Source organism: Planococcus citri, chromosome 2, assembly GCF_950023065.1.
Source record: "Planococcus citri chromosome 2, ihPlaCitr1.1, whole genome shotgun sequence".
NCBI classification, from domain to species: Eukaryota; Metazoa; Arthropoda; class Insecta; order Hemiptera; family Pseudococcidae; genus Planococcus; species Planococcus citri.
In genome coordinates this window covers 27,465,303-27,492,269 of record NC_088678.1, presented here as the reverse complement: position 1 = coordinate 27,492,269, position 26,967 = coordinate 27,465,303, and the positions used below count along the sequence as shown (strand labels likewise).

The 26,967-nt window shown below is 35.0% G+C and overlaps 2 protein-coding genes across 6 annotated transcripts in view; one reads left to right on the top strand and one right to left on the bottom strand.

Annotated features, from left to right (window-relative positions):
- Nucleotides 1-26,967, top strand: part of LOC135835299 (tetratricopeptide repeat protein 28) — a 127,708-nt gene that overhangs the window by 49,071 nt on the left and 51,670 nt on the right. For all 5 annotated transcript variants that reach the window (XR_010556856.1, XM_065349483.1, XM_065349485.1 and 2 more), the window contains 16 exons: nt 4,274-4,421; nt 11,117-11,343; nt 12,076-12,280; nt 12,369-12,577; nt 14,340-14,525; nt 14,617-14,856; nt 14,942-15,682; nt 15,774-15,957; nt 16,044-16,150; nt 16,217-16,551; nt 16,621-16,907; nt 16,979-17,256; nt 17,328-17,586; nt 17,666-17,813; nt 17,890-18,051; nt 18,128-18,303. Coding sequence is in view for 4 of the 5 variants with exons in the window: in XM_065349483.1 (XP_065205555.1) it covers nt 4,274-4,421; nt 11,117-11,343; nt 12,076-12,280; nt 12,369-12,577; nt 14,340-14,525; nt 14,617-14,856; nt 14,942-15,682; nt 15,774-15,957; nt 16,044-16,150; nt 16,217-16,551; nt 16,621-16,907; nt 16,979-17,256; nt 17,328-17,586; nt 17,666-17,813; nt 17,890-18,051; nt 18,128-18,303 (3,892 nt within the window). In the remaining variant the exon portion in view is untranslated. The remainder of the gene's footprint in view (nt 1-4,273; nt 4,422-11,116; nt 11,344-12,075; nt 12,281-12,368; nt 12,578-14,339; nt 14,526-14,616; nt 14,857-14,941; nt 15,683-15,773; nt 15,958-16,043; nt 16,151-16,216; nt 16,552-16,620; nt 16,908-16,978; nt 17,257-17,327; nt 17,587-17,665; nt 17,814-17,889; nt 18,052-18,127; nt 18,304-26,967) is intronic.
- Nucleotides 24,548-26,645, bottom strand: LOC135835302 (uncharacterized). Its single transcript, XM_065349488.1, has 5 exons — nt 26,458-26,645; nt 25,887-26,362; nt 25,783-25,800; nt 25,488-25,688; nt 24,548-25,372 (listed from the first exon to the last, which is right to left on the bottom strand). Exons 1-5 carry the CDS (start codon nt 26,531-26,533, stop codon nt 24,755-24,757), a joined length of 1,389 nt encoding a protein of 462 aa, XP_065205560.1. The 5' UTR covers nt 26,534-26,645; the 3' UTR covers nt 24,548-24,754.

The following is a 26,967-nucleotide window of genomic DNA, read 5'->3' as shown; positions in this document are numbered from 1 at the left end:
TTCCTTCCCAAAATTATGGAAAACTGCAACAATCATTCCAATATTAAAACCAGATAAAAGCCCAAATCTGGCATCTATTATCGCCCCATCTCCTTAACTTCAGTTCCTTGCAAAGTACTTGAAAAAATGGTTATTAAACGTCTTAATTGGTATATTAATTCCTCAAACTCTCTTAGCATTTATCAAAGTGGTTTCAGAAAGAAAAGATCTACCCTAGACCACCTCTTCAGTCTCCAAAAAGAAATTAGTTCGGCCTTCCAGAATAAAGAAAGTGTTCTTTCAGTCTTTTTTGATCTTGAAAAGGCATTTGATAAAGCCTGGCGTTATAAAATTCTCCAAAAATTACATTCCATTGGAATTAGAGGACATTTGGCTTACTTTATTCAGAATTTCTTAACAAACCGTACTTTTAGAGTGAGAGTTGACAATACATACTCAGAGTTTTTTGAAATTGAAAATGGAGTCCCCCAAGGTTCAGTTCTTAGCACAGTCTTATTTATACTTTTGATTGATGACATTTCCAATGTTGTTTCTAGACCCATTTCTCTGAGAATCTTTGCTGATGATATAAACATTTCCTTTCGTTCAAATAATATTCAACTAGCTCTTCAAGTAATCCAAGAAACCCTTGAAAAAATTGAATCATGGGCAGATTCAAATGGTCTAACCTTCTCTGAGTCAAAAACCCACTGTATACTTTTCACCAAAAAAAATAAGATTCCTCCAGATCTCATCCTCAACTTCAAAGGACACTCTTTAGAATTCAAAACCACAACTAAATTTCTTGGCTTAACTTTTGATAGAAAACTAAATTGGACTCCTCATTTTCTAAAAGTAAAATCAGATATCATGAAACGCCTAAATCTGTTGAAAATAATCAAAAACACCAAGTATAAACCATCTCGCAAACTCCTACTTCACTTGTATAAATCTCTAATTCGCAGTAAAATTGAGTATGGAAGCCCATGTTTTGCAAATATCTCAAATAAAACTTCAAATATCCTAAAAACAATTCAAAATTCAGCCCTAAGGATCTGTTTAGGAGCCCTCTATTCCTCTCCAATAGATAGCCTATATTGTGAAGCAGCAGAATTACCCCCAGATTTCAGAAGAACTCTCATAACAAACAAATTCATCTCAAATGCATCCACCAACCCTTTCCATCCACTCCAAAACTCAATTAACCCACCCAACCCCCAACATTTTGATCATATAGAAGGACCCATTTCTAATTTCATCACAATGTTGAATGATCTTCAAATCAATCCCAAAACTCTCATCCAAAAACCAATATTATACCCCCCTTAGCTTCTAAAACCTCCTCAAGTCAACCTACAGCTTATTAACTACCCAAAAAATAGCCACTCTCCATTAGTAATAAAACAGAACTATCTTGAACTTTTATCAGAATACAAAAAATTCAATCTTTGCTTTACAGATGGATCAAAAATACCAACACTTCACACAGGATATGCATACTCTATAAATGATAGAATTTCAAATTTTAAAATCCATAACTGTTCTTCAATCTACACTGCCGAACTCACAGCTATTTTCCACTGTCTCTGTGACATACTCACTTATGAATCAGAAAATAAGTCCTTCTTAATTCAAAGTGATTCCCTCAGCTCACTAACTGCTATCCAAAATCTTTTTTTCGATCACCTTCTAATTCAAAATATTCATAAAACTCTATTTGACTTACAAAATTCAAACTTCTTCATACAGTTTATGTATGTACCCAGCCACGTTGGAATCTTAGGAAATGAAATTGTAGACATTAATGCAAAATCTGCCACCATCCTTTCTCCCCTTATATTTATCACAGCTGACGACCTCAAATCTATCTTCACCCAAAGCACACTTAAGAAATGGCAAAACTTTTGGTCCCTCCAAACCACAAACAAGCTCTTTCAACATAAAAAATTAGTCCATCCTTGGAAAAACCTCTCCCACTTAAACAGACTTGAAGAAATCATTATAACCAGACTGAGAATTGGCCACACAAAAATCACACATAATCACCTCTATGAAAAGGCCCCAAAACCCACATGTCAGTTCTGCCTCTCAGAACTTATATCTGTCCAACACTTACTATTTAACTGCCCCTTCTTACATCAGCACAGACTGTCCCTACAAATAGATGAAAGATCCCTATTCATACCAGACGACCCTTCCGAAATTAAAAAATTCTTAGACTTAATTAAAAAACTTGACCTTACCAACTCGATTTAAATCTCATACGACGGGTGTAATAATCAAGTAATTACAAACACCCAAAAAAAAAAATATATATATATTTTTATAAAGCCAAAATTCTTTTATGAATTTTTGGAGATTTTTTCGATGTTTTTTCTAATCTAACGAAACTAATCATGTAAAGAATTACTTCATTTCAATCCTTTTTTTTTCAAAAAAAAAGAGGAAAAAACTACAACCATTCAGGAGCTTTCAGCGAGTTTCCAATTTTCCCCTGAAATTTCACTTTTATTGGTGCTTACAAGGGAACCTCTTGAGGTGTCACACACCGATTTGAACAGGACTGCGATTTTTAGAAAGAGCATAGTCTATAACCCCTAAAACCAAATTTTCAGCTGCCCAAGTTCATTTTTCGATTTTTGGCGAATTTTTGAAAATTCAAAATTGACTGTTTTTGACGATTTATGACTTTTTTTTTAAAGTACGTACTTGATCAGTAAAAATGGTCAAAATAAGTCCCAAAACTAATATTAATTACCCAAATCCAAATTTCACCATTTCTAGCCATTCTGGAGCCTCCAGCGCGATTTTTCAATTCCTCCAGAATTTTGAATTTGCTCCAGAAGGCGTGAATATGAAGTTGGGCAGCTAAGACTCGACCCGTTTAACGGTTTTATCCACATTTGAGCCGATTTTGAGAGTGACACCTCAAAAGCGGTTTTTTGAGGTGTCACTCTCGCTCCAAAACGGCTGGAAATGGTATAATTTGCGCTCCGGGGGTTAGTTCTTGAAGAAATATAGCGATTCGCACTAATTTCAAAAATTTCCTCACAAACGGAAAACTTTTGATTTTTTAATTTTGAAAAAAGCTGGTCAAAAAACCACTCTTGAGGTGTCACTCCCAAAATCGGCTCAAATGTAGATAAACTCGTTAAACAGGTCGAGTCTAATATACAACTCGATTTTTAGCTGCCCAACTTCATATTCACGCCTTCTGGAGCAATTTCAAAATTCTGGAGAAATTGGAAAATCGCTCTGGAGGCTCCAGAATGGCTGGAAATTGTGAAATTTGGATTTGGGTGAATAATATTAGTTTTGGGACTTATTTTGCCCATTTTTACTGATCAAGTACGTACTTTTTTTTAAAAAAAGCATAAATTTCCAAAAACAGTCAATTTTGAATTTTCAAAAATTCACCAAAAATCAAAAAATGAACTTGGGCAGCTGAAAATTTGGTTTTGGCGGTCTTAGACTATGCTCTTTCCAAAAATCGCAGTCCCGTTCGAATTGGCGTGTGACACCTCAAAAGGATCCCTTGTTAAAAGGGGACCTTTCGATATTTTTGGACATCAATGAGTAAATTCCAAGAAAATGCAAATGATCAAATTTTCAAAAATAACATTCCGAGGGTTGCGGTTGCTCATTCATTTAATCGTCTGTTGAACCTGCACAATCGTCCAACTTGAAATGGTAGTTTATTCAACTGGGGAGTAAAAGTGATTTTCGACGAATTTTACTCCCATGGTTGAATAATACGATATTTTTCGTTATGAGGGAGAAAAACGCCAGTATGTACTTCTAAAAATCAGAAGCGGGAGCAAGAGTGGCACTTTTTCTCCCTAAATAACGAAAACAATCATTTTTGCACCATTTTTGGGTCCAGAACCTCCAATAAGTTTTCGATTTTCTCCAGAAATTTTAAATTGCTGTAGGAGGTTCAGAAATGAACTTGAGAATCTACATATGTATAATTTTGATTGGTGCTTACTGATTGAAAATCCTTCTAAACGTTAAGTTGAAATTGCTCTTTATCAATTTCTCGGTACCAACTACAAAGTACGAGAAAGGAGAAGGGAAGGGAAAGATAAATCTACTGCTCGAGTATTTATGCCAAAGCTTTTTTCAAGAAAAGTGAATAATACATACGACCCATATGACCTTTTTTGAATAATAATTTATTCTTCTCAGACTAAATTTACTTTTTATCAATCATACTCGTATTTATATATTCGTCGTGAGTGCTTCGGTCATATCTTATCTCTTCTTACGTGATTTCTTGTTGTATTTTTCGCAGGCGTATTACCGAGAAGGTGTAGCATTACAGTGCCTGGGGAGACACGGAGATGCGTTGGCCGTGTTTAGCTCAGGCTTAGCAGTCGAACCGAATTCAACGCAATTGCTAGCCGGCCTGGTAGAAGCTTCAATAAAATCTCCATTACGAGGTAACCAGCTTCTATAAGATGTAATGTACAACCTCTACCTTTACCTAAGTATAATGCTACTTCTGTTTCTATACGTATAGTAGTTCTGTTGTATGTATGTATTTGGTAGAGGCAAAAAAAAAACGCTTTTGTACCTATAAAGTAATGTTTACGTAATGCGAATTCGTTTACGTGGTGCGACAGTTAAACAAACAATACTCTTAATGGATCTTCGCGGCGCATCGTATACCTATAATACGCGTATTCGCCTTTCAAAAAATGATAAATTATCGCTGCCGGCTGCTATTCTTGTAATGGTATGCCGCGTTTTGAATACATTTGCGTGTAGTTTCTTTTTTATTATTAATTTTTTTAAACCGTACGCGCACGTATCCGAAGAATTTATATTTGCATTTATCTCCCTCTCAGTCTACGTCTCTCTGTTTATCGACGTAAATAATATAATATTCGTACTCGGAAAGCTTGTAATTCCAAACGTGGTCATTGTGTATGTATTCTTTTTCTTCCTAAAGCATCAGGCTCGCTCTGTTCTTATGTGGATTCAGGCTAATTATTGGTCAAAATCGATGTTTACCCCGAGTCAAGGTCATGTAGCTTTACAAATGACCATGTGGTGCATTTAGAAAGACCTTGTCAATGCAACGCGCGAACCTGATGACTCTTCGAAAAGGTCAAAAGTACGATCGATTTCGATAAATGATACTCGTGTATTTTTTTTACTTATTTTTTTTTCGAAGTAGGCGGATCGATAGATGGATCGCGTGTTACTTTTACCATCGTGTTACATATATTTCCGCCTATTTTTTACGTGTAGAAATTAGCCGGGTGATGGTTTTATTGGATAAATGTACTTCGTGGTATCGTTTTAAGTACACGAAAATTATAAGAAGTCTATTTTCAAACCATTCTGGCAGGTTAATGACTTTCGCAAGTGTGCGGCAATGTATGTTTGGTTATAGGTATGTGTGAAATTGAGGAGTAAAATCAGAATAAAGTATAGCCTTGTAGGGTATCGATTCGTGTGTAATGTGTAGTGCTGAATTGGAATTTTGAAATGATTTTCGATTTTAAAACATTTTCGAAGGTTTGGTCAACAATTGTAAAAAATGTTCTTGACTTTTGAACCGAGTGGATTTTTTCCAGAATTGGAAATGAAATCAGTCGAAAATTATTTTTCTATTTCAAATTTACACGATTCACCTCCCCCCCTCCCCTCTCTGACTCTCACTCGTCTTGAAGAGATTTAAAATATTTTTCAGAATTAAATACTCCTTCACCCTTCCCACTGTTCCTTCCAATACCAATAAACCGGGGTAACTTTGTCCCGTGCGGGGTAACTTTGATCGGCAACGTTTTTCAACACTTAGGGCCCCCTAGGTGACGTAATTATGAACCTACCGCGGTCACCGGGTGCTCGTTGGAAAGAGAAATGTCCAGGCTATCAGAATATGTGTAGATCTTTGATGTTTGTGTATTATCAGTTGACGTTTTCGTGTTTTGAAAAAATGTGACGGTTTCTTCTCAATTTTTTGATTTTACAAAAACCTCCGGGTAAATCAAGGTAGAAAATAGTTTTGGATCTGTTGACTGTACCTACCGTGCAGTAATAAGTGTAAGTAACCCTAATTCCCATACAACATTTTTTTTTATCACACCGCGCCGCCACAGTAACGAGTCAAAAAAAGCGGGGTAACATTGATCACGACTTTTTGAAAACCAAAAATCGACAAAAGCGTGGCAAAAAGAAAAAGAGAAGGAAAAATCGCCGCAAAACCAGCCCCCTCCGCTCCAAAAATCGATAAAATCGCGGAAAAAAGGAAAGCAGAAAAAAACCGCAGCAAATTTTAATAATTTTCGATTTTTCCGGTTTTTCTGGATTTTTTCATTTTTTTTAAAACTCGAATTTCATTTTTTGTAGATTTTTGTCATTGATTTTGAAAAATGAATGGTAAATTATGCATCGTGTACTTATTTGTCTATATCTAAGTTACCTCAGGTGGTTATTTCATTTTTTTGACTGATTTGTTCCAGTGCAAATACGTCATAAAAAAAAGCTGTCAAAGTTACCCCGTTTTTAAATTTTTTTTGACAAATTTTCAAAAAATTCCCACGTCTGACCACTTTGGGCTACAGAACTCGTTCCACCGTCAAAATGTAGAGGAAAGATGGGACTTTCAGAAAAAAAATGTTTAAAAAATCCAACTCGAATTTTAGTGGATGAAAACCATAAAAAAACAAAAAAAACATGGGTTTTTTGATCAAAGTTACCCCGGTTTATTGGTATTGAAAAAAAACATTAAGCTTAGAGAATTTCAGAAATTTCAATATTTTTACAAAAAACCGTAGTATTCAACTTTGAAAAATCGCAATTTTATTTTATTTGGAAAAATTGACATTATTTTCTCACGTTTATCGACAAATTTTTAATCGACACCTCCTCTCCCCAGCCCAAAAAAAAAGCTTCAGTAACCACAAGAGTTCACAAAAGTAAATAAAATGTAATCAAAAATGTTATAAAATGACGTGAACAAAACATTTTATTGTAGAAAAAAATCACAAAAAAGTTGAAACATTTCATTTAAAAAATAAGGGGAAAAAGGATTTTAGAAATTACTGGCAACAAATTTCTGTTTTTCCAAATTTTTGAGAGAAAAGTGAGGCTATTTCGAAACTTTTTGATAAAAAAGTAAAACTTCCACAATAAGTACCCTATTAGTGAAATGCAGAGAAATTTTTTGGCAAAAAAGCGAAACATATGAGCAATTTTTGGAAAAAACTGAAATTTTTTGGTAATTTTTGCAAATCAACGACAACTTTTAGTGAATTTGGCAAAAAAGTGAAATTTTTCAGGTGTTTTTCTCGAAAAAGTGGGGCTACTTCGCAACTTTTTGGTTAGTGACATTTTTTTCGAAAAAGTTTGCAAAAATTCAAGGCAATTTTTGTCTAAAGAGCAAGATTTTTGGGGGATTTTTGTGATAAAAAAAGTGAGACATTCAAGGTTTTTTCCGAAGAATCAACAACTCTTAGCAATTTTTGGCAAAACACAAACACTTTTGAAGAAATCGTTTTCTTGCCGCCCTCCCCTCCGAAAAAAGGAGACCGACAATGACATTTTTTCGAAAAACGATTCAAGGCAATTTTTGTCTAAAAATCTAGATTTTTGGGTGATTTTTGTGGTAAAAGAAGTGAGACATTCAAGATTTTTTGCGAAGAAACCACAACTTTTATCAATTTTTGGCAAGGCACAAACACTTTTGAATTTGAAGAAATCATTTTTCGTCTCCCCTACCCCCCCCCTCGAAAAAAGCAGACAGAAATTCAAAAGCACCACCAATAACATTTTTGCATTGAAATAATGCTTAAAAATGTATCCATCACACTTTTTATTTGTATGTCCTGCTGTCCTAATTTTTTGCTAAAAAGTCGTGCTTTTCTCCACAATTTTCAATCAAATTCCAATATTGAATTTATTCTCTCTTTATTTCAGATTTTTTAATTTTTTACAAATTTTTTTTCGTGCTGAAAATTGTAAAAAGTAAATACCTACATTGAGATTTTTGAAATTGACAAGAAAATTCAGAACTTTTTCATTTTCAATTTTAAAATTTTTTTTCACGCAGTCGAAATGTTTACCTTTTCGTTGTAACAAGATCTGGACCAAACATTCTGCCGCACCCCCCTCTCTCCACCCATTCAAATCTCAAGAAAAGGAGTAGTTACAAAATGACCACTCTCAATAAATATTGAACAATTTTTTATGAATTGGACAAAAATTTGATCTCCGATAAAAAAATTATGATGACATCAGAAATTTTTTGAAAACGAAGTAAAACAAGGTGATCTGGTCTGCTCATTTTCGTACCTAACATAATTTTTACTCGTGTTGAAGTTTGTCCCTAATTTTTAAAAAATGATGTTTGGTCTGAAATATTGTGAAACTGCTAGTTTCAAGCCTCATAAAATTCAGTCGGGGAGCCCGCTTAAGGATCTTTCGAACCCCCCCCCCCCTCCCGTCGATCCTCTGGGACAACTTTTTTCTTAAAGGGTTAGTCCTAAGGAACATTTCTAGCCCTTGTACTCAAAAAAAAAAGGAGCCCCACTTACAAAATGACGGCCATTTTGATAGGCAGGTCAGCCGAAATCGCAGATTTTGCATTCCAACATAGGACTTGCACAACATTTTTCAAACCGTACAAAGGTAGATGGAAAGATCAGACAAAAATTTATCACCTGTCAAAATTTTAAGTGCTAAAGTGCATTTTTCGATTTTTGGTGAATTTTTGAAAATCAAATTCAGGCCAAAAATGAGGGGAAAAATCCAAATTTTACCAAATTAACCAGGAAAGCTGAAATTGGGGATATACCCTATTTTCTACATGCCAAATCGATTGGAAACTGTTTCAAACCGTTTTGAGCAGTTCTGGACCCTTCAGCTGATTTTTGAAACTCGAAATTCCCACAAAATTTCATCAAAATGGAGTTGGATGACCGAAATTCACTCTGCAAACTAATTTCAATACGCTACGAAGTCAACTGCAGGGGAATTTCAAGTCGTTTTGGAGCCTTCAGCAATTTTTTGAAAATTACTGGAGCCCCCAGCTAATTTTTGAAACTTGAAATTTCCCCAAAATTTCATCAAACGGAGATGGAAAGTCGAAATTCATTCTGCAAACTAATTTCAATACGCTACGAAGTCGACTTCTGGTGGATTTCAAGTCGTTTTGGAGCCTCCAGCGACTTTTTGAATGGTCGTATGAGGCTTTTTGGAAAATTGAAATTTCCGAAAAGTAGCTGAAAGCTTCAAAACCATTTGAAATCACCATTGTAGTGGACTTCATATCGCATTGAAATTAGTTTTAGAAGTAAATTTCAGCTTGCCAACTCCATTTGATAAAATGTTGCGGGAATTTCAATTTTCAAAAATCTACTAGTAGAGGCTTCATTAATTTTCAAAAAGTCGCTGGAAGCACCAAAATCACTTGAACCCACCGGAAGTCGTCTTCAGAGAGTGTTAAAATTCAAGTGTAGAGTAAATTTCAGCTTTCCATCTCCATTTTTTATGGAATTTTGTAAAAATTTAAAGTTTACAAAATCTGCTGGAGGCTCCAGTAATTTTCAAAAAATCGCTGGAGGCTCCAAAACGAATTGAAATTTACCTGCAGTACTTCGTAGCGCATTGAAATTAATTTGCAGAATAAATTTCAGCTTTCTAACTCCATTTTGATGAAATTTTGTGGAAATTTCGAGTTCCAAAAATCTGCTGGAGGCTCCAGAACTGTTTCCAATCGATTTGCCATGTCGAAAATGGGGTATATCCCAAATTTCAGCTTTCTTGGTCAATTTGGTAAAATTTTGATTTTTTCCCTCATTTTTGGCCAGAATTTGATTTTCAAAAATTCACTAAAAATATAAAAATGCACTTTGGCACTTGAAATTTTGACAGGTGATAAATTTTTGCCTGATCTTTCGATCTACCTTTGTACGGTTTGAAAAATTTCGTGCAAGTCCTATGTTGGAAGTTGGAACGCAAAGTCTGCAATTTCAGCTGACCTATGCCAATCAAAATGACCGCCATTTTGTAAGTAGGGCCACTTTTTTTTTTGAGTACAAGGGCTAAAAAATATGTTGCTTAGGACTCCCCGTTTAAGAAAAAAGTTATCCCGGAGGATCGACGGGGGGGGAGAGTGCAGTGGATCCTTAAGTGGGCTCCCCAAATAGGTACTCGTACGTATTTTCTCCTTGAAATTTTTTTTCGACAATATAGCTTCAAGTTGAAGTGCATTTCATTTAGTTTTCGATGATGGGTATTTTACTTCGTTACAGTGGTCAGACATTTAATTGAAATTATTAATTTTTTAAAGGTTATTGGCCTCTTCACGTTCACAGCCAGACAACTCATTTAATCCAATCAATATTTTTTCTTAATGTCGTATTCGATTACATTACATCTCCTGGTGAGCTGTCCTCTAACCTAACCCAGGCACCCTTTATACATACTGCGAACCATAATATGTACTTCGATCCCAATTTTTCATAATCTTAGCCTTGCATGTATTCATACGATAATTTCGCCTCAATACGAGTTACGAAGTACGAAGTAGGTTAAGCTTGGTCATTATTTAAGTGTAATTTGAGTATCACGATGCAAGTTGAAAATATAAGTATGTTTATGGTTTTTCGTACTTTCACGAGCAGGGCCCAAATTGACTGAGTCATTACTGCTGGAAAAATAAAATAACGTCGAGTTGAATTATACATCTTATGATCTTAGTATAAATAGCAAATACTGTACGCTTATTTCGACATTGGGAGACCGAGGTTTTTTTATTTACTTATTATTATTCGCGGACATCAGAAGTTGGCTACTAATTAGTCTCGTTAACATAATACATATAGCCTACAATACAGTTGGAATTTCACTTTTAAAATTATTCCCATTAGTATGTTAGCCGCGCACTTAGACTACTTTTCCTTTTCAATTACGATCGACTTCAGCTCCACCATCATCATCACAACACAACAACAACAACAACAACAACAACAACAACAACAACGTGTTGAGGAGACAGGAATATAGTAGGTAGAGAGGTACCTTGTTCGGAGGAGTGTGGTCGGGCCTAATTAAATAAGGGAAAAAAATGCACGCATACGGTTAAATGGTAATTTTACTATAGACAATTACGTTGTTTTTACAGGAACATTGGAGCCTGTATTCAGGCAATTAGAAACAATGAACTTGGATAAATCGGCGTTTGTGATAATATCGGTAGTCGGTCAAGAATTACTGGCGGCCGGTCAATATACAGTAGCGGTTATCGTATTGGAATCCGCATTAAGAATTGGAACGTGTAGCCTTAAGCTGCGTGGATCGGTATTTTCTGCTTTATCATCCGCGTATTGGGCTTTGAATTCTTTAGACAAAGTGAGTAATTTGATATACTTCGAACTAGATTCGAAATATGGAAATTAAATCGATGAACCGCCTGTATGTAGTTTGGAAAGAAAAAATTGATACAGTGGGTCTTCCTTTCATTTTTTTCATTTTGAAACACCACCTTCGTAGACGAGTTTCTTCTTCGTTCTCTGTTGTGTTTTTTTTTTATTCTTTCGGCGTATGTAATTCAAAACGATGTAATAATTTTTAAAATCGAAATACCGTGTCAATTTAGCACTTGCCCCCACCTCGATGTTTGAAAAATTAATACACGAGCGTCGAATGCGGCGAAGAGGTTTCGTTAATAGGTTTTCTATACGGCTTCAAAATGGAAGTAATTAATTTACCTAAACGAATACAGATAGACGCGGATTTAATACTTATTCAAATGAAATCTCAACTTGATAATGGGTCTTTTCTTAGTACATAATATTATAATATGGTGGAAATTATAAAAACCGATCGCATCTATGGGCCAAGTTTTATTTCGATGACATATTTTTCAAGTCACGAATTCGACGTACGATTTTTCACTTTTGGAAAAAATTTTCTGGACTTTTCAAAAAGATGAAATTAGTATACACTCGTCGGTTAAATTAACAGGCTGACTGGAATTCTTATCGTGAATTGGATTTTCATGCTAATTTACTATGACTGGTCCGTGATGGGCCAGGTTTTGGTTTTTTAAACAATGATATACGTCTGAGCTTTTCTCCTTAGGCTATCGGATACATGCAGCAAGACTTAGCTGTTGCCAAATCTCTCGGTGATACCGCCGGCGAATGCAGAGCCCATGGAAATCTCGGTTCGGCGTATTTCAGCAAAGGAAGCTATAAAGAGGCACTGACTGCTCATAGACATCAGCTCGTGCTGGCCATGAAATGCAGAGATATTCAGTCAGCGGCGTCCGCGTTAACTAGTCTAGGTTTGTAGGGGTGTCACTTTCATGTGCAGGGTTTGAGTTACTCATAGATTTTAAATTTTGTAATTTTTCTATATTGGTATTTGTGCAGGTCACGTATATACGGCCATTGGAGATTATCCGAATGCGTTGGCTTCTCATAAACAATGTGTTCAGTTGGTCAAGCAACAAGGTGATAAGCTGCAAGAAGCTCGAGAAATCGGTAACGTCGGTGCTGTGTATTTGGCGATGGGAGAATTCGAAAGCGCCGTTGATTGCCATAATCAGCATTTAAGATTAGCTAAACGATTAGGAAATAAGGTAATTTTACGGAGGTTCGAGAGTAATTCCTCTTATTGTGTGTTTCGTTGATTGGTGGCAAGTCGACGCCGTTTGAAATCGTATATTTTATGATAATGCTGAGGTTCAAATCAAAATTACCGTAATTTTGGTAATTTCAAATTAAAATTACCGTAATTCTGGTAATTTTAAATCAGAATTACCGTAATTTTGGTAATCTCGAATCAAAATTACCGTAATTTTGGTAATTTCAAGTCAAAATTACCGTGATGTGATTTTGGTAATTTCAAATCAAAATTACCGTAATTTTGGTAATTTAAAAAATCAAAATTACCGTAATTTTGGTAATTTAAAAAATTAAAATTACCGTAATTTTGGTAATTTAAAAAATCAAAATTACCGTAATTTTGGTAATTTCAAGTCAAAATTACCGTGATGTAATTTTGGTAATTTCAAATCAAAATTACCGTAATTTTGGTAATTTAAAAAATCAAAATTACCGTAATTTTGGTAATTTAAAAAATCAAAATTACCGTAATTTTGGTAATTTAAAAAATCAAAATTACCGTAATTTTGGTAATTTAAAAAATCAAAATTACCGTAATTTTGGTAATTTAAAAAATCAAAATTACCGTAATTTTGGTAATTTCAAGTCAAAATTACCGTGATGTAATTTTGGTAATTTCAAATCAAAATTACCGTAATTTTGGTAATTTAAAAAATCAAAATTACCGGAATTTTGGTAATTTAAAAATCAAAATTATCTACCGTAATTTTGGTAATTTTAAATCAAAATTACCGTAATTTTGGTCGTTTCAATGTTTTAAATAAAAATTACCGTAATTGCGGTCATTTTAAATCAAAATTACCGTAATTTTGGTAATTTTAAAAAGCAAAATTACCGTAATTTTAGTAATTTAAAAAAATCAAAATTACCGTAATTTTGGTAATTTAAATCAAAATTGCCGTAATTTTGGTAAGTTTTTATCTTATTTCATTTCTTTTTAATCGATCTGGGGCCTCCAGCTATAAATTTTCTGAATCCTTTCCGAAAAACGCACTAAAACTCGTTTCTACTTCTTTTAGCTCCATCTGAACAGGCTTCCTGTACAAATAACCCTCAATTGTTTCAATTTTTTCGTACAAGGGAACCTCTCAGGGTATCCAATCACCAAAAAATGATCAATTCTGCAGAAATTTGTAAAAATTTGTAAAAATTAAAAATGAATTTGAGCTGCTTAAAGCTTGGTAATGGGGGTTTCAGACCATATTTTTTACAAAAAATCACAGTCTCGTCCAAATCAGAAGCAGACATCTCGAGAGATTCCCTTGCTCGTCGCTTTTATGACTTCCTACACGATCAACCTAAATGTGGACCAAATTCATCAATTTTTCCATGTTTTATAATGTTTTGAAAAATATATCGCTCCACTTTGGGAACCCCTTACACTCTTTTGCTGTAGTCCGCAGGGATAAAATTCATGTGTAGACTAATTTCAACAAAATTAAAAATCAACGATTTTTTTCCACTATCATTTTTATTGGAAGTGATTATTTTCCAATCTGGAAAAAGGCGCCTCCAGTAGAAAAAAATCAAAAGATTTCTAATTTTGCTGAAATTGTAAGTAATGTAAGGTAACTAAGGTACATTTCGAGTTGATATTAAAGTTATTCAAATAAGATTCTGAAATTTGCATTAATCAACGGAGCACACAAAATAACGTTTTCGAGTAAGATGATCATTACGATTTACGTCTAACTACGAGTATAATTTGATCAATAGGTCGAAGAAGCTCGAGCCTACAGCAATCTGGGCTCATCTTACCACTACAGAAGAAATTTCACTCAAGCTATCACATATCACGAGCATGTTCTAAGGATAGCTCAAGAGTTAGGAGACAGAGCCATAGAAGCACGTGCTTACGCTGGTCTAGGACATGCAGCTAGATGTGCCGGAGATTGTCAGCAAGTGAGTGAAAAAAATGATTGTATAAACTCAACGAAAGTAATATTTTTATAAAAATAATATCTCACGTTTTATCGATTGACGAAATTTTCAGGCGAAAAAATGGCACGAACGACAACTCGATATGGCACTTAGCACCAGAGATCGAATTGGAGAAGGAAGAGCGTGCTCCAATTTAGGAATAGTTTATCAACTTTTGGGTGAACATGATGCAGCTTTGAAATTACATCAGGCTCATTTGAATATCGCTAGAGCTTTGCAAGATCGTGCAGGAATGGGCCGAGCTTATGGAAATATTGGAAATGCTTATAGTGCTATGGGATTCTACGAACAGGTATATGACTTGTACTGAAATCGATGGCGATATCATTTTGGATAATAAATGGTCGAATGTTCAACTAATCTCATTTTATTCGCAGGCCATCAAATACCACAAACAAGAATTGACCATCTCGAAAGAAGTCAAAGATCGAGGATCCGAAGCTTGCACACATGGCAATCTAGCAGTTGCTTATCAAGCTCTAGGAGCTCACGAGATGGCCTTGTTACACTATCGAGCTCATTTAAATATCGCCAGAGAACTAAAAGATACCGCCGGTGAAGCCTGCGCTTTGCTGAATTTAGCCAATTGCCTAAGTTCTCGCAACGAATTCGCCGAAGCTGTGCCATTCTACGAAAATTACCTCATGCTGTCGCAAGAATTACTCGACGTCGAAGGAGAAGCCAAAGCTTGCCATTTTCTCGGTTATGCCCACTATTGTCTGGGTAATTTCCGCGAAGCGGTTCGGTATTACGACCAAGATCTTGCCCTGGCTAAAGATTTACAAGATAAGATGAACATGGGAAGAGCGTATTGTAATCTTGGTCTGGCTCATTTAGCTTTAGGAAATTTAGATACTGCTTTAGAATGCCAGAAATATTTTTTAGCCATTGCCCATATGACCAAACATCTAGTGGGCAAATTTAGAGCGTTGGGCAACATAGGAGATATTTTAATTAAACTTAATGATACCGAAGAAGCGATTAAAATGTACCAAAGACAGTTGACGTTTGCTAAACAGAGTCAGGATAGGAGTTTAGAAGCGACTGCGTATGGTTCGCTTGGTTTAGCTAATCGATTAGTGAGGTGTTATGATAAAGCTTTAGGATATCATACTCAGGTGAGTGGATCTGTTTTGATTTTTTTTTTTCAGTAAACGATGAAGCATGTATGTGAGTAGTTGTTACTGTGAAATTGTGTTTTATTTATAGGAATTAACGGTACGTCAAGAGATGGGAGATGTGAAAGGAGAATGTCGAGCTCATGGTAATCTAGGAGCAGTTCATATGTGCTTAGGAAATTATACAAATGCTATAAAATGCTACCAGGAGCAGCTAGAAAGAGCCAAAGAATTAAGAGATTGCTTAATGCAAGCTCAAGCTTTTGGAAATCTGGGTACGTTAGGCTCAACGAACTAATTTTTTTCTCCATCTGCCCATTTTTTTAATTGTAATAATTATTTATTTTTTATTCATCTGCAGGTATTGCCAGATTGAACATGGGTCATTTTGAAGACGCCATTGGTTACCTCGAACAACAGCTTGCCACTTTAGAGCAAATAAGTTCCAATACCATTCTCATAGATAAGGTAATATCACCATTTTTCGCAACTGTGCTCATTATCTTTCCTCTAACCGATCAAATTTCAATACAGGGACGAGCCTTTGGTAACCTGGGTGATTGCTACGACGCCTTAGGAGATCTAGAAGAAGCTATCAAGTGTCACGAACAACATTTAGCCGTTGGATTAAAACTGAAATCTCCTAGAGATTTGGAAAGAGCTTACAGAGGTCTGGGACATGCTCACAAACGACTGGGTAATCTTCAGCAAGCTTTGGTGTGTTTCGAGAAGAGACTCGTTGTCGCTCATGAACTGAACAGCGCCGAAGCGAAAGCGTCAGCTTATGGAGAATTAGGCCATATACATACTTCGTTAGGAAACTACCAGCAGGCCATATCGTGTCTACAGCATCAACTTTTGATCGCCAGGTAAACATTTGAGGTACAACGTAGTTCGGAAAAGACAAATATTTTAATGAAAATTCCTCGTTCTGACAGAGAACTGAAAGATAGAGTAGCTGAATCTGACGCTGCCTGCGGACTAGGCCAAGTGTATCAACAAATGGCTGATTATTCAACCGCCTTGAGATATCACCAAGCAGATTTAGAGACTGCAGAAGAGCTGAAATTGGCTCCACTTCAGGGTCGAGCTTGTGGAAACTTAGGAAGCGTTTACGAATCTTTAGGAAATTTACAAGAAGCTATGAAATACCAAGAGCAACATCTATCCATAGCAGCTCAAACTAATGATAAATTAGCCAAAACTGTCGCTTACAGTAGCCTAGGTAAGACATTCAATTTTTTAGGGCTGTTAATTAAATTGCTGAAGGATTTACCGACATATTTTTCTGCACAGGTCGTATCCATCATGCCCTTGGTAATACCAATCAAGCTGTAGCGTATCTAACTCAAGGATTGCAAATAGCTGAAGTTCTGGGTAGACGGGAAGAAGAAGCTAGAATACGTCATAGACTTGGACTAGCTTTGTGGAGTAGTGGACAACTGGAGGCTGCTCATGTGCATCTGGATCAAGCTGCTAGTCTTTTAGAAATCATACGTAGAGAGTCGACTGGCTCTACGGATTATAAATTATCTCTGTTTGATCTACAGACTGCCTCGTATCAAGCGTTACAAGTGAGTTTATTACTCGACTCTTTTGAAAATGTTCTTAGTAAATGGTTTTAAATATTTTTTTCTTTTTTCAGAGTGTTCTAGTGGCATTGAATCGTACCGAAGAAGCAATGCTGATCGCTGAACGAGGAAGAACTCGAGCTTTCGTCGATCTGTTGCTGGAAAGACAAGGATATATCAATAATACGATCAGTAATCGTGCCTCCAGCACTAATAGCGCCATCACTTCGGTCGACCAAATCATTGATATAGTGAATAAACAAAAAGCATCGGTGCTTTATTACAGCTTAGCTGCGGGTTACTTGTATTCTTGGTTGATTGTACCGAATAAAGGTAAATCATTAACAAGCACACCGTCCTGCGTTTCAGAAAGTATGTTTTTCTACTCGAGTATTTTTTTTATCATATTCAGGTATCGTAAAATTCCATCAAGTAGCGTTAAGTGAAACCGAACGCGAACAAGAACCCGGAACTACCGAAGAGAATCTCACCACTTCCGGTTCATTGCTCGAAAACTACGTACAAAATGTCCGCGATAGCTTTGGCGTTGAAAATATACAGTAAGTTGTGTAATGAGTAGAGTGGGACTTCTTTGCTTTATTATCAACTTGACCCTAATTTTTGTGTTTTTTGCAGCAACAACGAAGCCGACTTGGACGCGGATGAAGTATGGTCACACCATCTGGATGAATTGGGAGATCGCTTGAATCAAGACAACGATCGAGCCAGTTTTCTCCGAATGGTGAATCGTAATCATTTGTTCAATTCGAGCAATTACAGCTTGAGCAGCTTGTTCAGGTAAAAATTCGCGTAAATTGAGTTTGAAACGTGTAAAGATGGTAGATGAACTCTAATGAGTAAATTTATGGTGTAGTGTTGGCAGCTTGAGTGGCAGTGTAGCCAGTGGATCGACTAGTCGACATGGAAGTGTAAGGGCAGGTCGAGTGAATACTTGGCAAGGTCCGTCCTGTCTTACAGCCTTGTATCATATGCTTATTTCGCCGTTTGAGGAATATCTACCAGTTTCTTGCCCCAAGGATACAGCTTCTGGTAAGTTCATGTTTTTTTTTTAAATTATTATTTTAATATCAAATTTCTTGAAAGTATTGTTTCTGCAATATTTATTCTGTATCTGTATCAATTTAACATACTTATCCAACGTCGATGACTTGGTCATTAAAAATTTTTAAAAAGTTGATAATTCCAATTTTGTGAACTTTTTATTTAATTTGAAATTCATTTGGAGAGTACTTCTTGTTAGAACTAATCAACGGAAAAAAAAACTATGTAACAAGAAAAAAGTAGCCTTAGATTTAATATTAGGTATGTACGTCTTAATGCTATGAATCCTTTAATGAATAATTAGGTATAATGCAAACATCGAATAAAAGAAATACCCGCTTAAGGGTCTGTGTATTCAACGTTTATGCCAGGAATTTCCAATTCTGGCAGAATTCCGTAGATTCTTAACGGGCAACAACACATTCGACCTCCTACATCCCCGAATTCATCATCTAAAACCTTTGTATAATTATTTACTTTTGCGTATTATAACATTATGACTCAAATTAATCTAGGAAATCTTGAATAAATTCAAACAATATTGTACATGTCTGAGAACTTTATTTTTATTTACAATTACAAAAAATAGTAACAATACATCTCCGTAGCTCTACTAACATGCTTCTATGCGGCGGTTGCCAAATACTACAAACCTTTTTGTGTTGAAAAAAATGTAACAAAGTAAATTTATCAAGTCAGCTTTCAGTCCCAGATGACTCAATGAAACCAAAAGTGAAAGAGGAAAGATTTATCAAGGGAAATGATTTTTTTTTTAAATCGTCAACTAATGAAATATTTTTCTGCCCAAAAGAGGAAAGCGAATCTAGATGTCATGTGTCCCCTAGAATTTACAGAATCTCAGCCATTATAGAATGTTGGCCTGGGCATTCTGGAGATTTGTATAATATTGGTTACTTCGGAAGTTTTAAGCACGAGAAATTCCATTTGAATTTTTTATATCTTCACCCCCACTCTTGTCAATCAACTGAAAATGTTTCAAAATAATTCATCCAACACAACACGTTTCTTTGCAGATCTGCATCACAAAACCAGTTTGGTGTCTAGAAATTTTAAAACTGAAATTACTTTGTTTCCATTGCACCCTACAATAGATATTAATTTTATGATTACGATTTTATATTTTCAATGTATAGCCGTATTCATACTTGACTTGATTGTATAGAATTGTACTACATAATATGCTACGATGATGATAAAAAGAGTAGGTACTACATATTATATTCACCCACCATAGCATAACTTCTCATAACTTGACTCAAGTCACATACCTATGTTGTCTAAATGATGATTTTTCAATTTTTTTCTCCCCCTCCTCATTTATCCCCCACCAATTATTGAAATGTTGATTGACAAGAGTGGGGGTGAAGATATAAAAAATTCAAATGGAATGAATTTGATATTGACCAAGTGTGACCTGGGAAGTACAATGGTGATTTCAAATTTTTCTACCCCCTCCCCATTCATCTCCCACTAATCATTGAAATGTTAAATGAGAGGTAGAGGTGGAGGATATATGGGAAGGATTAGAAAAATTTTGAAACCGACATTGTACTTCCCAGGTCACACTTGACCATTATCGAGTTCAATTTCCATTTGAATTTTCCCCATTATTTCCACCCCCCCCCCACTTCTTATAATTAACATAAGTGCATTGTTGCCCGTTAACTTCAGACATTGGTAACTATTTAATGCACTCATGTTGGGGACTGTGTCAGAATTATAAATTCCTTAAACGTTGAGAAAACAGACGCTTTGAGGGTATTTCTTTTATTCTATGTTAGCATATATCTAACTAATTCATTATGTATGTAGGATTCATAGCATCAAGATGTAATATTAATAGTAAGACTTCTTTTTTCTTTTTGATTTTGTTGGTTTTTTTTGTTCGAATACTTAGTTCTAACAATAGTATTCTCTAAATAATTGCAAATTGAATAAAAATTTCCAAAATTATAATGATTGATTTAAAAAAAATTTTTAATAACCTAAGTAAGTAACTGTGTTGAATGTACTAAATTGATGCAGAGTAGGTAAACATTGTAGAAACCAGTGTGCATGATTCGAATCGTGTATTTTTATTTTATTTTTAACGTGATTCTTGGATTCGAATCGCCAAAACTAAGGGCCAAATTCAAGACGTTGACGTTACTTAGGGATCACTTAGCTAAGTGGTGAATTTTGATTCAATTTTTCTCGTAAACGAATAAAAGTTTCATATTTTTAAAATGATAAATCAATACTTCAGAGTCCAGTCTCTCAATTTTTATTGATACAAATTTCTTTAAAAATTCAATCACGTCTGGAAAAATTGCTTCAAAATTCATCACTGAGCCAAGTATCCCTATGTAACGTCTATGAATTTGGCTTTTAGTAGTTAGGTAATGATGATTCGTGATTCACAATACGGAAATTTCAATGATATGTGTTTGTGATTAAAATCATTTTTTTCCTTTTCAATTCAATTTTTAAACGTTTCTTCTGATTTCATGTTTAACCTCAATTCTGATCAAGTAAATTATAATTTAATAAATTAGTGATGTTATGGTGGGTGAAATGTAGTACTCTTTTTATCATTATCGTAGCATATGTAGTGTAATTCTATATGATCACTTGATCAGTGAAATACGAGTAAGTATAAAATTTACCTCTAAATTGAAAATAGAAAATACGAAGAGGTAATTAGAAAATTAATTTTGTAGGGTGCAATGGAAAAAAATTAATTTCAGTTTTAAAATGTCTAGACACCAACCAGTTCGGTGGGGCAGATGTGCAAAAAAAGTGTTTTGTCGGATGGATTATTTGTGAAACAGTTTTACTACATTATACCCAACATACCTGCGTATTACCTATATCTGTGCGTAAAACTTGAACCAATACGGTACTGATCTCCAGAATTGTCCAAACAGATGTACCACATTTATCTGGCCTTACTTCCAAGCATATATATGTCAGGTATTGCTTCGTTGGGACATTATAATGGTTGAGATTCTGCAAATTCTCGAGAAGCCAGACAGCTAGATTAGGTTTCCTCTTTTGAACGGAAAAATACTCATTTGGTTAGAAGACAATTTTGCAACAAAAAAAAATTAGTTCCCTCGACTAATATAATTCATGTCTTATAGACATTCTCTCCCCTTCAACTGCAACCTTTGTACTCTGAGTTATTCTATCCTTAGATAAAGGTTGGTCCGTTCTAATTTCTGCAATATCTTCGATAAGCATCAAAGGTAATTTATGTCCTGGGGTGATTCCAACGAGATCTTGGGCTGTGCAAGCAAATGAAAAAGTATAAAAAATTAAGGTCCATCAAGCTGTATTTTCCATTAATTAATTTTAAAATTCTACTGGTCTAATTATTTACTTGGATCAGGGGCATACTCGTATATGACTCTCAGAAAGTTGACGAAAATCAATGCAGTAGGTACTTGGCTTGAACATTTTACATACTTGTGTTGTCTTCGATTCCACGACGAAATATGAAATAATTTGTACAATTTTTCCATCGTTCCGAAGCAATATGGTTCAGTATAACGCAAATATCTGCATTTACTATATGATTTTCACTCGAACGTTGGTATGACGCATAAGAAAACGTATTTGAACAAAATGCCGTTGTATGTATTATGATCCATGTGCTGTATTTCATGTTTTTTACTCAAGATTACAGCAGAAGAAATCTTATTTGGTTTTTCCTATTGGTTGGAAGAATACAAATATTTTTCGTGCGATGCGAAGCGACGTGGAATTTCATTTTCTGTTGAACAGAAAATGTCGTGAATGAATCGAAATACTGCAGGAGACTACAGGAAAATGTTGAGCCTCTTAGCTGAACTGAGGGTTAATCTATGATGGTCTCCAAGGTGGGTCATTGTTAATTACGAGACGTACCTTGGTCACCTTCCTAAAAAGGTGCGATTTGAGTTCCTGAACTCCCTTAATCCATTGAGCTTGAAATTCAATAGGTAGATACCACTTTTTTAGCCCCCCAGACCAGCGTTTTGAAGGTAAGGTGGATGGATCACGAAAATTTCTTTTTCTAATCAATCCTATGTGACACTTTTCAACTATTGAAAATTTCTTTTGGGAAAAACTTGCGCCGAATTCCACTGTTTTTATGTCTCTCGGAATATTAATTTCCGAGAACTTTTGCCCTCGCTTCACTCGGGCCCGTTCGCCTTTTAATTTCAATTTTGAATTTTTCAAAAAAAAAATCTTTCAAATTTCAAAATTTTGACGCAATTTAAACTTCTTTTTAGTAACTCATCAGACAAAAAACATCGTTTTTTATATGCACAGTGAAATGCTGATTTACGAGAGCTTTTGCCCTCGCTTCGTCGGAGCCACTTTTTTTCTCTTTTCGGTAAGTAATTTAAAAATTCCAGACTTGAAGGAGAAATTGAAATTCTTGTATGTTACTTATGTAGGCAAAATTATACCTACCTTTCAAATGGCAAAATTGTTATTTTATCTCTTACTTATTTTACTTCGAAACTCGCTGTTTCATTTCAAAAAATTGGTATTATTTTTCTCCCAAAGGTCGTTCAAATTTTCCATTAGGTTTTGTATATTTTAAAAAAAATCATTATGTTGAAAAAAGTTCTTTATTGGCCCAATTTCATTACATTATAGCCAGAAGCTGAAAGGTGAAAATAAAATTGAAAATTGAAATGATAAAATTATATTTTTGACGTCTGCTTGCTTGAAAAAAATCTTGGGATATCTGTAGACATTGGAAAAGCAAAAAACCCTCCCCCTCTCGAAAAATCTGTAGTGTTTAAAAATAAAAAACGTCCTGCTGAAGTCCCCCTTGTTTATTTTGAAATTTTGTTAGACATCCTTAAAATTCCTCTCAATTTCAATTGAGAAGTAGGTAAATGTTTCATATTGTTTATTTCTCTGAATTTTGTCTATTTTGTTTCACAATTTCGCATCATAATAAAACTAAAGAAAATCTACAAGAAATTTCTTTCAGAACGAGTACACGCCTGGAGGCGAGGGGAAGCTTAGAAAGACGAAAAAATGGCACGAAAAAGCATGGAAATAAGACGGATTTTGATTTTTAAAATCCATTAGACATCCTACCGGAGTTGGATAGGAAACTTTTATTGTCTCTCGATAAGTACCGAAAATGTAAACTTTTCCACTCAGCAATACGTTCGACCTGCGTTTTCTTCGATTTGAGAACGAATTGTAAAACGATTTTACGATTTTGTGGTAGTATTGAACGAATGATACAAGCTGAAAAAAATTATGTATTTTGGGCGTTTACGATTTGATGTTTCAATTGAGTCTAGAACATACGAGTATGAAACATCAAACAACATAGGCTACATATTATTCAAAAAGCACAAAACTTCCGCGTTTTTTGAAAGGCTACAGAATATGTTTATGTGTTTTTTCTACGTTTTTGAATTACTTAACCTAGCCTTTATGATCGCTTTGATCGATTTTAGTACATTTTTAAAATTCTTTTTTGCCTGTTCAAATACAAAATATCTCACAAAAATCACCAACATGAAAAAAAAGAAATATTCGTTATTCTTTAAGCTATGTATCTTCTAATGTTATAATGCAATTTTCATTTCACTGAATCAATTGGTCAGATCTTAAACTCTTTTAGAGCCTACATCAAATTCTTGAATTTTTCAGTTCTCGAAAATATATCTAATAGGTATAAATTTTGATGGAGGGAATCATATTTCAAAAATTTTCATACCTACCTGAACCCATAAAAAGGATCACAAAGGACGGTCTAATCTGAGTTTACAGTTGCTGAATTTCATTCTGATCTTTTTTATGAGACTTTTTCTCAAAGTAATAAATCCAAAAATTCGCTGTTGGCTCCAGACTAGTCTTGAAATCTCTACCAAATGATTTCAAGACAGTGATTCTGCTTCTGAAAACTTTTTGACCCCAATCAAAACCGTGCCCTCCACAAGCTAAGAGATTGGGGATTGACTATAGTTGGACATGGAAGTTTAAACAGCAGGTCGAGTGAATACTTGGCAAGATCCGTGCTGTCATACAGCCCTGTATCATATATTTTCCGCGCTGTTTGAGGAATATTTACCGGTTTATTGTCCCAAGGATACAGCGTCTACGAGTATTTGTATTTATTGAAAGGTTGTTTCTACCATGTTTACTCTGTGTATCAATTCAGCATATTCACTGTAGTCACCTTGGTTGTTAAAATTTTTTAAAAAGTCGATAATTCCAATGCTGGAAATTTTTTATTCAATTTGCAACACATTATTTACAGAATACTAATTATATTGTTAAAACTATTCAACGAAAGAAAGAAAAAAAGAAAAACAAACGAAAAAAAAGACTTACATTAATATTATGACTTAATGCTATAAATCCTGTAATGAATTAGATATATTTATGCTAACATACTCGTAGAATAAAATGAATACCCTCATGGGTCTGTTTTTTCAACGTTTATACCAGGAATATCCAATATTGGCAAAGTCCTCAAGACGGGTACATTGAATAACTTACCAATGTCTGGAGTTACCGGGCAACAACGCACTCGACCCCCTTTACCCCCGAATTTATCTTTCAAAGCCTTCGTACATTTGCTTTCTGTACAATAGTTTTCAATCGCCAACTCTCTTTTCCTTGAAGGTGTTTCAGGTACAGAATCGTCTGTCTTCACATCAGTAAAATTATTCATTAGAATAACTATGCCTCTAGGCATGATTTCAAACATATATCGTATCCATTTTGGCGTGACGGTGACCATACTGATCCAAATATTGGACATTTGATTGTCTTCGAACGTTGAGGGAACGTCAAAAACACCAGTGTGAATGGAATAGTCAATTTTATCATTTTCATGAATCATTTTTATCGCATGGGGCCTGATGTAATCATTAATTTCATCCCAGAGAGGGGCCAGTGTTTGATGTTGCCAATTAACGTTGTAATTTTTGTAGGTAGTCTTTCTCAATAATCCGAATGGCATGTTTTCATCTCGCACCAATTTTTTCAACTTGTAGGCGGGCTTCTTTGGGTGAACTAACGATTCCAGATTCTGAAAATAATGAATTATTAATCCCAGGTGATATTTCCTCCGTTAATATGTCCTTAGCCATTATATTGCTTTAAAGATAGTGTAATTATAAAATTATAAAAATGATTTTCATTACTGGATTAAACGAATCTTCGAGAATTGAATTTTCGAATTTACTGTCCTTGTACGGATATTTAACTTTGCGCTCTTCAGCCAACATATCTGATTTGAGTAATTTAGGAGAAGTGATGATATGATGGGCGAATATAGTACTCTTTTTATCCGCATTATAGCATATGTTGTACAATTCTATACGATCAGTCACATATACATGAGGCTAAATTGAAAATAGAAAAATAGTTATTAGGAAATTAATTGTACAGTGCAATGGGAACAAAGTAATTTTAGTTTTAAAATGTTGAGACACCAACCAGTTCTTTGGGGCAGATCTGCAAAAAAAAACCGTTGTGTTGAATGGATTATTTTAAAACAGTTTTACGTACATTATACCTACATCTTTGTGCTTAAAACTTACATCGTAACCAATACTGTACACGTCTCCAGGTTCGCTTGGGGGACCACATTTACCCAGTGCTACCTCCATGCGTATATCAGGTATTGCTTCGTTGGGACATTCTAATGTTTGAGATTCTGTAAATGCTAGAGGAGCCAAGCATCCAGATTCATTTCCCTCTTTTCGACAGAAAAATACTTGATTACGTGACGAGTTTGAAAAAAATTCAGTTCCTTTGACTAATCTTCCCTCTTTCACTTCTGGTCTAACCGAGTCGTCTGGGGCTTGAAGCTTGCTTACGCTGAGTTGCAGGTTCGCGAACAAATCCAAAAAAGCAGCTTCATTTCTTATAGCCAGTGCTCCATCTTCAACCACAATACTCGTTGATTCGCCTATTTTCGCCCGACCTATTGGTACGACCGTTTCAACTTCTGTAATAGTTTCAAACAGCACTAAAGGTAATTCATGTCCTGGAGTGATTTCAACGAGAGCTGGGCCTGTGCAAGCAAATGAAAATGTATATCAAATTAATGTTCATCAAAATGCATTTTTCATTAATAAATTTCAAAGTTCTGCTGGTCTGATTGATTACTTGTATTGGGAGGATCGGGAGCATATATGGCTCTCAGAAAATTAATGAAAATCAATGCAGTACTTAGCTTGAACATTTTACTTGTGTTGTCTTCGACTGTACGACGAAATATGGAAAGATTTTTACAATTTTGCTATCGTATCGAAGCAATATAGTTCGGTATAAAGCAAATAATTTGCATTTGATGTATGATTTTCAGTCGAACTAATGACTCATAAGAATACGTATGTACTTGAACAGAATGCCGCTGTATGTGCTGTTTTTATTTATTTTTACTGAAAACGTAGAAGATATCTGATGTGTTTTTTTCCTATTGGTTGGAAAAATACGAATATTTTTCATGCTATGTGAAGCGACGTGGAATTTTGTTTTCTGTTGAACTGAAAAACTCGTAAATGAATCGAAGCACAGTAGGAGACTGCTCAGAAAAACGTTGAGCCACTTAAGTTAGCTGAACTGAGGGTTACGCTATGAGAATCTTCGAAATCGGGTCGTTTTTAAGAACAACGA

What these genes read in the sequence shown, in the direction of transcription:
- LOC135835302 (XM_065349488.1), bottom strand. Translation starts at nt 26,533, where the DNA reads ATGTTCAAGCTAAGTACTGCATTGATTTTCATTAATTTTCTGAGAGCC. An exon ending in TCCCGATCCTCCCAATACAA is followed by an intron (nt 26,363 to 26,457) that starts GTAATCAATCAG and finishes TTGCTTGCACAG; the next exon opens with GCCCAGCTCTCGTTGAAATC. An exon ending in TCGAAGATTCGTTTAATCCA is followed by an intron (nt 25,373 to 25,487) that starts GTAATGAAAATC and finishes CATTATTTTCAG; the next exon opens with AATCTGGAATCGTTAGTTCA.